We start from the raw sequence: 12,504 nt of genomic DNA, 5'->3' as shown, positions 1-12,504 counted from the left end.
CGTCTCCCTTCACTACCAGAATAATTTTTTATGGCATCATATATTTCATCAATTTCTTCATCATCTGCAGAGCTAATTGGCATATAAATCTGTACTACTGTAGTAGGCGAGGGCGTCGTGTACATCTTGGCCACCATAATGCGTTCACTATGCTGTTTGTAGTAGCTTACCCGGACTCCTATTTTTTTTAATTCATTATTAAACATACTCCTGCATTACCCCTATTTGATATTGTATTTATAACCCTGTATTCACCTAACCAAAAGTCTTGTGCCTCCTGCTACCGAATTTCACTAATTCCCACTATATCTAACTTTAACCTACCCATTCCCCTTTCCAAATTTTCTAACCTACCTGCCCGATTAAGGGATCGGACATTCGACGCTCCGATCCGTAGAACACCAGTTTTCTTTCTTTCCCCTGATAACGACGTCCCCTTGAGGAGTTCCCACCAGGAGATCCGAATGGGGGACTATTTTACCTCCTGAATATTTTACCCAAGAGGATGCCATCATCATGTAATCACAGAGCAAAGCTGCATGCCCTCGGGAAAAATTACGGCTGTACTTTCCCCTTGCTTTCAGTCGTTCGCAGTACCACAACAGCAAGGCCGTTTTGGTTAGTGTTACAGGGCCAGATCAGTCAATCATCCCGACTCTTGCCCCTGCGACTGCTGAAAAGGCTGCTGCCCCTCTTCAGGAACCACGCGTTTGTCTGGCCTCTCAACAGATATCTCTTTGTTGTGGTTGCACCTACGGTACCGCTATACAGAGGCACGCAAGCCTTCCCACCAACGGCAAGGGCCATGGTTCATGGGGGGAGGGGATCAGATTATTAGAAAATTATTTTTTTAAACTGAGGATGTCGTTGACAGCAAAAATGATGTTTAGGTTGAGGTACATCAGTTAATCATCGTCAAAGAAAAAAAGTATTTTACCAGATAGTTGACCTTTGTTGATAGTTACATGTAGGCTGAATGTAGATTTGTTTCGAATCAGATCCCCTGTTGCAACTGCAACGAGATATTTATATATTTTTCATATTAAAGGGTGCTATCAAGGACAGCTTGTTTTCGCATCAATGAGAATCATGCTGCTGTGCTCTGAGGGTTTCAGATTTAAGGTTTCATGTTGTTTGTTTGTCAAAAACCCAAACAAATATAGAAATGTGTTGAAAAGTCCTAAAATCTAGCAAGATATTGTTAAGTTGTCGTTTAGGCATTTACAGTAAAAAAGGCTGTTTCCTTATGTCATGCTGAACAGCTGAAGGAGGTATAAAAGTGACTTTCACTCCATCAAGTGGCCGTTAAAAGTAACACTCATCGATGAATTAAATTCGTTTTCATGCTTACCATAGTAGGGTGAAAGAAGAAAATCCCCGAAGCATTCCGTGCCCTCTATAGCCGTCCCTACACAGTCGTGAAACCGAGAGTGTTTTAAGTTCTTTTGCGAAATTCGTTAAGTTGACCTTCTTTGAAGGTAGAAGTGCCGATAGTGCCGATAGATGCTTGTTTTTTGCCGCCACATTTCACTGAGCCGTCAGCTTGAGGCTACAGCGTAGTGTAGTGTTCCATGTGCTATAAAAATTTTAGAAAATAGAATGCTTATGCCATGGTCTGTTTATACACGGATTATGTATTTTCTTTTTTATGTATTTTCTTTTGTTGCAAAGTTCTGAAAATTGTCAGTGCAGAGCTACCTTGGTAAGACATTTATGGTAAAGGTAAAGTCTGTGGCGCTCGTTGGTAGCACACCACGTCTTGTACACGTTCACCACGGGTCACAGACCAAGTTACGACACCGCAAGATGGACTTATAAGAGTCCGAAACCGGTCGTGTGTTAAAACAGTAGCGGTATTTTGAACCTCTGGGAAATTTATTTATAGGAATGTACGATGCAGACGAAGTACTGTATCCCGAATACAAATATAGAATAACAAGAAGCGAGAGCTATAAGAAAATTGCGGAGGTCATTAACCCTGAAGCGTGGCCAGGATATATCCCTCAGGATGTAAAAAAAGACAATCTCCAATTTTTGTAGAAATAAAAATATTTCTTAATGGTATTAGTATGTACTAAATAGTTATTTGCAGTCTGTTATTATTCCTTCAGTGCTTTATAAATAGCTTCATACATCTCTGTTACAATTCTTGTAATTCTGCACTGTGGTATTTGCGGGCTGTAGAGTAAACTAAAGTACATTTCCCCTGTTTCAAGAAATCGCAATATTATTGTGAGTCTGTCTTTTGCGGATGTGGATGAGTCACTTTTCTGAGTACGTATTGAAATGTACTCTCCTTCATTCGCAAGTAATTTTCATACTACTTTATGTTCTCCACTTGCAGTGCCCGTTAAGAAATTTTGTTAAATGCCTTTAATGTGTCACCGTGAAACCTATGGCTTCACCTAAGCGTGTTTTCATTTCCTTTTTTCCTGTTCCTCTTTCAAATACGAACATAATGCAATCGTAATACACAACTGCAGGGCGTAATTACAATTTTTTGTCCGCCGTTCTGAAACTCTGACGAAATATTTTATGAGAGCGTGAAATCACCTTTTTTCGCCACGTCAAAGATCTTTGTCCAATATTTGATCAGATTTCTTTGTCCAATAAATTTGATTGTGTAATCGCCCTCTTATCCCCGGGAAAGATCCTCAAACTGACAACAGGTTGAGTGGACATTCTTGATGGAATGAAACGAGAAAAAATCCCCACTCGTATACAGGATTGAAAGCGCGATCTCCCAGAATTGTGTCCAGCACTCTATTTGCTAGACCATCACGCCTACTAAAAATTTTTTTAGAGTAGTCCAGTTAGCTACCTTACCACATTTGATAGTTTGGAGAATAACTGAATTCAATTGAGTCGTTGAGCTTCATATGCTATAAAACTACTTTTATCATAAATAATTTCTTCAATTGCTACATTTTATAAAAAGTAGGTACGTTTTTTAAAAGGTAGCACCGTTCCTTGCATAATCCTATGCTACTGCATGTTATTCCTCCTTCCAGCATCCCATAAGAGAGCAGCATATCCATTATTCGTCTGCAGCGTAACCCACTTACAGATAAACGTGAAAACGTTGTAATGTAACAGAATAATAGAAACATCTGGCATACAGTACTTTTCTGAGGGATAACGTGTTCTCATAAGTTAAATATATATTTGAAAAACACTACTCTTTAATTCCGTCATATGTAATTAGTAGGAGCGTGTATTGGAGTCCAACGGCTGTATCTATCCGCGTAGTGCATTCCCCCGCCAAGATATCCCCGTATCTCCGTGCCTAACGATATGACGCGATGAACCATCTGAAGAGCGTGTCATAGAATGGGCGTATTTCTTTGCACTGTAACCTTCCGAAATTTGGCATTACTCGTTCGTGGCATACCACCTGTTGCACTTTGCGAGATAAGATCAAGATAACTGTGATAATTCGATACATGCAGTGATATATAAGCTCTAGCTGCCACTCGTTATCCATAGTAGCTGCACTGGCTTACAATAGTCGAAAGCTCCGACGAGTTACCGGCATGAATCTACGAGGTGAGTTACATCAATAGCTTATTCTACCGTCTCCATTAGTGTTTCCTGCTTTTCTCTTTCAAAGTGTTGCCAATATAAATAAGTTAGACATGCATTAGGGATCTTCTCTATGCCATGTACGTTACTGTTTCTGATTATTAACGATTCCCAAGGGTATTGTCACAGGGAATACGATGCAACTTTTTCATCTTTCTTGTGTACTTCGTCTCGGAGGATGGTTTACCACTTACCAGATGCATATTTGTTGATTAGTAATAGAAAGTACAGCAAAATTCAGTTAATTGAAAGGCGAATGAACAGTCAGAACATCGTCAAATAGAATTTATGCGTTCTTTGCTTATACTCACAAATTTGAAACTTACTGAGCGCTCAGTGGATGTACTCTGATTGAGACCACTTGGTTTAGTTTATTATTCAACTGTTCAAGTATTTGATAGAAGATTTCTGGTATCTTGAAAATCATTCATTTTCTTCGTTCACGAAAACATGATTTTGTCTAGATTGGTCAAACAAGGCACTATTCTGGGACAGAATTTCACTGTTAATACATGTTATGCAGTACACCTTTACGTTTTAAATAAAAGTCGCTTTTCCATGGCACCGAGCTTTGGCTTGTAGTTCGATATTAATAGCATAACACTTTCTACATAGAACTTGAGTAATTTCCTTGTATAATTGTGCTCCTGTATCGAATGTTAATGTGTTATACAATTCTCTGTTCAGCCATCTGCCATAATGTATATCCCCATGCGTTAGCTTGTTTTACAAACACTTCATTATATTCAGTCAAGATCTTTATTCTTATATGTGTTGTTTAGTAGGTATTGCTGTTTCGTAGGTTTTCCAAAAGAGTTGTCGAACCCTCATTTGCACATATCATTGCAACGACTCATCCAGTGTGCTTGTTTGGCTAGTAGTACCTGAAGAGAGCTACTGGGCGTGTCTTTGATGTAATGTTCACAAAAGTGGTTTTATCACTGTTGTTAAAGCCACGAAAACAGCACTGAAAAGCCTTACTTCTAATGGCTCAGAAAATAAAAGACTATCCCAATGCTCTCATCCCAGCTGCTGCACCTCTTTACCCTGAATCATGAGGTAAAGTTAGGAAAAGTGTACACATTTTTTCAGTGTGTGGAGCCTTTCAGCAGCCGAAATTATTGTTGTTGTTGTTATGGTCTTCATTCCGAGCACTGATTTGATGGAGCTCTCTGAGTTACTCTATCCTATGCCAGCGTCTTCATCTCCTAATAACTACTGCAACTGCATCCTTCTGAATCTTCTTGCAATATGATTTGTTAATCTCAGCGTGCGACTCCCCCCCCCCCGTACTAAATTCAAGATCCCTCGATCTCTCAGAAAGTGTCCAATCAAGTTCATTTTTCTAGTCAGGTTGAGCCACATATTTCTTTTCTCCACTTTCTAATTAGTTACGAAACCTATCCATTTAACCTCAGCATTCTTCTGTAGTGCGACATTTTGCGAGCTTCTATTCTCTTCTTGTATAAAATACTTATAGGCGTTTATCATACATGCTTCACTTCCATACGTGGCTACAACCCACACAAATACATTCATGAGAGATTTCCTAACACTTAAATCTGTATTTACTGTAAACAGATTTCTCTTCTTTAGAAACACTTTTCTACCATTGCCAGTATCCCCTCTAATTTGGCCAACGTTTTGCTTCCTTAATAGCAAAATGTATCGACTATTTTAAGTGTCACGTTTCGTAATCTCATTCCTTCAGCAGGCCCTAATTTACTTAGACTACATTCCGTTTTCCGTGTCTTGCTTTTGTCGACATTCTTCTCGAATCCTCGTTTCAAGACACTGTCGATTCCGTTCAACTGCTCTTCCAAGTCCTTTGCTGTCTCTAACAGAATTTCATTGCCACAGTCAATCCATAGTTTTCAATTTTTTTCTCCCTGCCTCACTCCCTTATCAACCACTGCTTCCTTTCCACGAACCTTGGCCCTTATAATTGTGGTTCGCTTTCTGAAAAATTTTTTCATTTTATAAATAGCGTTTTGCTGCCTTTTCTTTACCCCTTCTACTTTCGGAATTTCAAGGAGATACTCTAGTCAACATCCTCAAAAGCTTTTTCTAAGCTTAGAAATTCAAAATTAGTATCCATAAAAAAATCCAAATTTGGCAGGTCATTCTGGAAGACCAGTATCCTATTTATGATCAAATTAGTGTTTAACTCTGGGATAGACACGTCTTGGCAAGGACAACATTGTCTTAAATATTCTCATAACAGCCACGATTTCATTCATCTCATTACATGTAACTTCTGTTTTTCCTAATCCATGTGTACATTGCGTATTATTTACTTGATGGGTGCGGGAAAATGTTTCAAGACTGAAACAAATGAGCTAATTAACTGTGATTGTTACATTGCTGTATGTAGTACTGTTTCTTTCACATGGTTACTTTATTTCCACAAAGGTTGATTGTGAATTTCGTTTAAAGATAGTACAGCATTCGAGAAAACAGGAAATTGCTTTTATGAGAGGTTCACTGGACTTTTTCTGTAGTATTGTAGAATTCAGTTGCCGCTTTTGTACTACATTACTGGTCAAGCTTGTGGTTCACTCAGTATATCAGAATCTACTTAAGTCGAATGAGATGGCTGTAGCTATAAAATAATGTAGAAAGCCTCCAGTTCGTTTTGCGAAACAAACATATGGGTGCCGATTGTATTTCCAGTAAATGAGGATTCTCTGCTTACAAAAAATTATATGTTGTCGTTGCTTGCTCGATTATGGGATAGTAAACATTAGGCGTAGACCGAATAATGGCAAAATATTGTGGTTTTTGAATTGATCGAAGCCAGCAGTGACAGTTATTCCTTTTAATGACAGAAGTAAAACATTTCATGGTGTAATCTAAAAGCCCTTAATTATGGCTGTGGACTATCCAGTGGTTCCAAAGCCGTAGGACGAAGGAAAAAGACAGAAATTGGCTATCCCATTCTCTCGAAATATATTTCCTATCTTGCCGGCTATTTGAGTAAATTTAAACTTAGGATTATTGTATCATTTAAATTAATGAGTACAATGTAGAGTATTGTGTACTGGACTAGGTTTCCTATTTGATGCACTACCCGTCTAAGTTTCTTTTATTTTTCTTATTCTTTTTTGTATTTCCACACTCGCCGAGGATTAATATTTCGGTTTACAGTCATGAAAGGTACAGTACTGAATCTTAAGTTTTTTAATTAGTACGGGCTGACCTTCATTAGTTTCAAATGCATAATGCACTGTATGGAATTCATAATTTTGAAATATTTGATGATATTACATATCCGTACGAATACTGCAGTTATAATTTTTTGAAGATTCTCAGGCTTTTACCTTAATATATGAAACGTTTGGCCTTGATTTGCCCCACATTCTTGTTAGGAACAACTGACGTAACGGACGATTCCGATGTGAAACCGTACTCAACAGTGCCGGCTGTAAAGATCTCTCGTAACTCTGAGCCTCATTCTGGCTTTCCGACATCGAGTAACGTCATTGTTGTAGTTATCTTACTGCCGTTGGCAGACAGTACACGCAATGGGAGTATTACGTCTCTTTGCTGAAAGTTTTTAACTGATAAATGCCGACATAAATGGCTAAACGTTTAACAATGACAATGACAGCAATATCATACCACTGTTCATAACGGATTTAAAGTTCACTTTAAGTTACAACAACAGCCCAAATTTATTTATTTTAGATGTAGCACACTCCACACTCTTCAAACTGGAAGCTCAACCGGTATTGGTGTATAAAAGTGAGTGACCACAGAGGAAAAAGTAGTTTTCCCCGCCTTCCTCACGTGCAACACACCCTAGGCTACGATCGCCTTAAAACGATACGTCTAATGTGAAAGACGTCTTGGAGCGATGTTGATTTTTCAGTTACAAATATAAGGAGGAAAAAGAAGTTTATTTGTACTTTACATTACTTATAACTATCAGAAAAGGGTACGCTTCTTCTCACCATGAATTTGAGACGCTGGATTGCAATCAGGTTGTCACTTGTTTAGCTTTCAGCCAAAGCCTTCTCTAGAAGACAAAACACACAAGCACACATATTCATTCATTCACACAAGCTAGCACGCCAAAAGCACACATGAGCGCCACATCCGTCAACTCACACCAGCATACCGGAAATCCGGTTCTAGCTACCGCACATGGCGGTCACGTGTGAGTGAGGAGTTCTAGGTTGTGTAAATGAATTCCTGTGTGTGTGTGTGTGTGTGTGTGTTTACATATCTGGAGATGGCTTTGTCCTTAATGCTAAAAGTGTAACAGTCTTTTCGTCACGCCTGTCAGTAACTCAACAGCTCATCTTTACAGTGAGTAGCAATCCCTCCTTTCCCTTATACTGTTCACATTCCTACCAGGAGATTCTATGACTATCAGATACGCGTATAACTGTTTACCAAAGCGTTTAGTTCCGGGAGGTTGTGGTTTCAGGAAATAGCCCAAAAAATATTTTCGGATTTGTAAGATACACTACCTTAGCAAATAAATGTTGCAACAGCCTCGTAACAATTAGATGTTCAGTCACGCCATTCAGTGTTACATAACTGGATTTTCCAGAAAATGATCTGTCATGGCTTCATTGAAACCATAGACAAACTGCATCATTCGTTCTAGGAACGTATGGAGAAATAATTACCAATAAGTATTTACAAACCAAGAAGGGCGTCAGGCATAGGGTGTAATATGGGCATTGGGTATTATCAATTATGTTTAAGTTTCTTTACATCTATTTATTAAACTTAGCAAAAAATTCAGTTCTGTGCTAGGACAGGGAATGAAATTTCAACCAGTATACAAGGGGCAAAAAATGTTGGTTTAGGACCCAAAGGCCATTACAATTCCAATATGACATTCTTATGAGTCAATCTATAGAAAATTTTGTATTATGTGTGAAGAAAGCTGTCAGTTCCTACTAAATTTTAACAAACAGAATGTCTGTAAGCAAAGCATAATTAATGTTTACATTTCTTCTGTTTCAGCAAGTGTATTAACGACCGTATTGGTCGTAATTGCTACCGCTGCTGTCCACGCATCACCTGTGGGCGACTGTCCACCAGTAGATCCAGTGGATCACACGGACCATCTACCAGACAGCCAAAACTGTTCACTTTTCTACAAATGTGATCACGCAGCACCTGTCCTGTTTGTATGCCCTGATGGATTGCACTTCAACCCTACACTGGAAGTATGTGACTGGCCAGATAATGCAGGTTGCACAGGTGGATCAGCATCAACCTCAGCTCCCAGCTCCACATCTGCTCCTACAAGCGCTGCCACTACAGCTGCTCCAACTTCAGCACCAAGTTCAACAGCCAAACCTGCTCCATCAGGAGACTGTCCAGCAGTTGGCACATGCCCACAAAATGAAGATGAGAATTCTATTGCTAAGCATCTTCCACATGCCTCAAACTGCAGTCAGTTCTGCAAATGTGACCATGGGGTACCGGTAACGTTCGACTGCCCTGCTGGACTCCACTTCAATCCTACTCTGGAGGTGTGTGATTGGCCAGAAAATGCTGGTTGTGCAGGTGGATCAGCATCGACTTCAGCTCCCAGCTCCACATCTGCTCCTACAAATGCTCCCACTACAGCTGCTCCAACTTCAGCACCAAGCTCAACAGCTAACCCTGCTCCATCGGGAGACTGTCCAGCTGTCGGCACATGCCCACAAAATGAAGATGAGAATTCTATTGCTAAGCACCTTCCGCATGCCTCAAACTGCAGTCAGTTCTGCAAATGTGACCATGGGATACCTGTGACGTTCGACTGCCCTGCTGGACTCCATTTCAACCCTACTCTGGAGGTGTGTGACTGGCCCAACAATGCAGGTTGTGCAGGTGGATCAGCATCAACCTCAGCTCCTAGCTCCACATCTGCTCCTACAAGTGCTGCCACTACAGCTGCTCCAACTTCAGCACCAAGCTCAACAGCTAACCCTGCTCCATCAGGAGATTGTCCAGCTGTTGGCACATGCCCACAAAATGAAGATGAGAATTCTATTGCTAAGCACCTTCCGCATGCCTCAAACTGCAGTCAATTCTGCAAATGTGACCATGGGAAACCTGTGACATTCGACTGCCCTGCTGGACTCCACTTCAACCCTACTCTGGAGGTGTGTGACTGGCCAGAAAATGCAGGTTGTGCAGGTGGATCAGCATCAACTTCAGCTCCCAGCTCCACATCTGCTCCTACAAGTGCTGCCACTACAGCTGTTCCAACTTCAGCACCAAGCTCAACAGCTAACCCTGCTCCATCGGGAGACTGTCCAGCTGTCGGCTCATGCCCACAAAATGAAGATGAGAATTCTATTGCTAAGCACCTTCCACATGCCTCAAACTGCAGTCAATTCTGCAAATGTGACCATGGGAAACCTGTGACATTCGACTGCCCTGCTGGACTCCACTTCAACCCTACTCTGGAAGTATGTGACTGGCCAGAAAACGCAGGTTGTGCAGGTGGATCAGCATCAACTTCAGCTCCCAGCTCCACATCTGCCCCTACAAGTGCTGCCACTACAGCTGCTCCAACTTCAGCACCAAGTTCAACAGCTAACCCTGCTCCATCGGGAGACTGTCCAGCTGTCGGAACATGCCCACAGAATGAAGATGAAAATTCTATTGCTAAGCACCTTCCCCATGCTTCAAACTGCAGTCAGTTCTGCAAATGTGACCATGGGAAACCTGTGACGTTTGACTGCCCTGCTGGACTCCACTTCAACCCTACTCTGGAAGTATGTGACTGGCCAGAAAACGCAGGTTGTGCAGGTGGATCAGCATCAACCTCAGCTCCTAGCTCCACAGCTGCTTCTACAAGTGCTGCCACTACAGCTGCTCCAACGGCAGCACCAAGCTCAACAGCCCAACCAACAGAGGCCCCATCAGGAGACTGCCCAGCAGTAGGCTCCTGCCCACAATATGAAGATGAGAATTCTATTGCTAAACACCTACCTCATGCATCCGACTGCACTAAGTTTTGCAAGTGTGACCATGGGAAACCTGTCACTTTCGACTGTCCTGCTGGACTCCACTTCAACCCTACTCTAGAAGTATGTGACTGGCCATACCGTGCTGGCTGTGCAAACAAATCAGGATCATCCGCTACGTCTAGCTCATCTACAGCTTGACCAACAAGTAAGCGGCCATTACCAGCGACACCAACTACTGCTGCACCGAAGAGTTCCATAGGGTCAGGTGATCAAGAGCCTTGCATGTCAGTGTGATCATGTTGTGCATATGATCTACTCCTTAATGCCAAGTATCTTACATATAAAACCAACTGTACTGTATATTGTAGACGATGTAGCAATAGCTTGGAAATGTCTGGATGACTGCATTTCGGCGTAAAACTACAGGATTGTGACTGGCCTTCTTGCACTGGTTGTGAATCACTGAAAAGTGCATTTATATATTTGAACTGTATACTATGTTACAAATTTTTATGGTAATATGATTATGTATTGTACATATTCCTTTCAGAACACGTAATAAAGTCATACATTTAATGCTCCTAAACTCATATTTAGTTCCTCTTCATTGGCATTGACGCAACAGGTCAGATATATATACAAATATGTCTGTAGCTCAACTGAAATATGCTATTCATTTTTGCGTTTGTGCCGATATCATAATCAGCATTCATAACTAAAAGTATTCTCTAAATTAGCACCCATCTCTATCGGCCCCTGAAGTCTACACCTTGTTATCATATAAATACCCACATTATAGATCTATGCTTCTCCTACATTCATTCTCATAACTTGGTAAAATATTTGGACGCATAAACATCATACAGGCTGATCTTCTCAGAGCAAATAACATGTCTCAAGTGTACATTTATTTTAGCATTCCCAAAGCGAACATTTCACGATTAGTCTTCCACGTAATGGTTCTGTACGTTGCTAATATTCTGTCATTCAAATGCCATTATGTCTTTCAACCATCTGTCAGATCCTTCTCGCACATTTCGTGCCCAATTTATCTTCATCTACTTTACCTTTTCTTTCTATAATATGGCATATCCCTTGACCTATCGTCAATATATTTCTTCCACATTTCAGCTTTCCGTTCTTTGTATATGATTTTCATATAACTGCTTCTCTTTACTATTTCTGTAAGTGGTACATGCATTTCCCCTAGTTATATGTACCTTAACCATTCCATCCCTTCTGCCAATCTCATTTTTACATGTTTTTATTTTTGTTCATTGGTTAACTTGGTGTATTTTTATATTTCTCCCTTCATCAGTTAAATTCAGCATCTCCTCTCATGTCCATGGATTTCAACTATGCCTTGTCTTTTACATATTTGATACTCAGTAATACACGACACTTTTATGGAATTAAAAGGCGAAGTTCCGTAAAACTGTTGAAATGTAACATTATTTTGAAAAATATCTTAATCACCTAGACTGGATTCACATACAAAGATTACTATTTATTAACTAGACTAGTTTCACTTGGCGTTGCAATTATCTGCAGATCTACAAAATAGCACAAAACACTTAAAGTCCGCCCGCCCTAGAAGAAGCTTTTTTACAAAGTAATCTTGCAGCTTAATATGTTTCCACGAAACAAAAATGCCAAGAAAATTACGTAGTGTGGATAGTAAAAACTTCTCCATCTAATGTACAGGAAGATTATAAAAGGTAAATATTCTACAAAGACGAATAAAAAGCAACCTCACAGCTTTATAGCACACAAAGAAGTTTTTTTACATGTACAGTGCTAGTATGAGGCACAGATTAAACAAAAAGTAGATATACCAGTAACAACCATATAATGCAATAAATTCCATTTGCATTGGAGGCAAATTCAGTGAAAAATTTGTTTTTTTTAACAGCACAATAAAAATGTGACATGTTGTATACCTCCAGGAACCCGAATCAGATAAATACACCAGTAAGAAAAGTCAAGAGATATTGCC

General features: G+C 40.2%; 1 protein-coding gene across 3 annotated transcripts; it reads left to right on the top strand.

The window, feature by feature from the left end:
- The first annotated feature begins 3,325 nt into the window (after nt 1–3,325).
- Nucleotides 3,326–11,094, top strand: LOC126354074 (chondroitin proteoglycan-2-like). 3 transcript variants are annotated; one of them, XM_050003449.1, is made up of 3 exons: nt 3,486–3,546; nt 8,563–9,111; nt 9,421–11,094. In XM_050003449.1, the coding sequence occupies exons 1-3, from the start codon at nt 3,534–3,536 to the stop codon at nt 10,704–10,706; spliced, it is 1,848 nt and encodes a 615-aa protein (XP_049859406.1). In that variant the 5' UTR covers nt 3,486–3,533; the 3' UTR covers nt 10,707–11,094. The 3 variants fall into 3 exon arrangements, with proteins under 3 accessions (XP_049859405.1, XP_049859406.1, XP_049859407.1); XM_050003450.1 differs by having other exon boundaries at nt 8,563–9,386; nt 9,696–11,094; XM_050003448.1 differs by having other exon boundaries at nt 3,326–3,546; nt 8,563–11,094.
- Nucleotides 11,095–12,504: the final 1,410 nt, after the last annotated feature.

This window comes from Schistocerca gregaria, chromosome 3 (genome assembly GCF_023897955.1).
Source record: "Schistocerca gregaria isolate iqSchGreg1 chromosome 3, iqSchGreg1.2, whole genome shotgun sequence".
NCBI lineage: Eukaryota > Metazoa > Arthropoda > Insecta > Orthoptera > Acrididae > Schistocerca > Schistocerca gregaria.
Note: the sequence above shows the minus strand (reverse complement) of the source record. Positions and strands in the feature narration are given on the sequence as shown.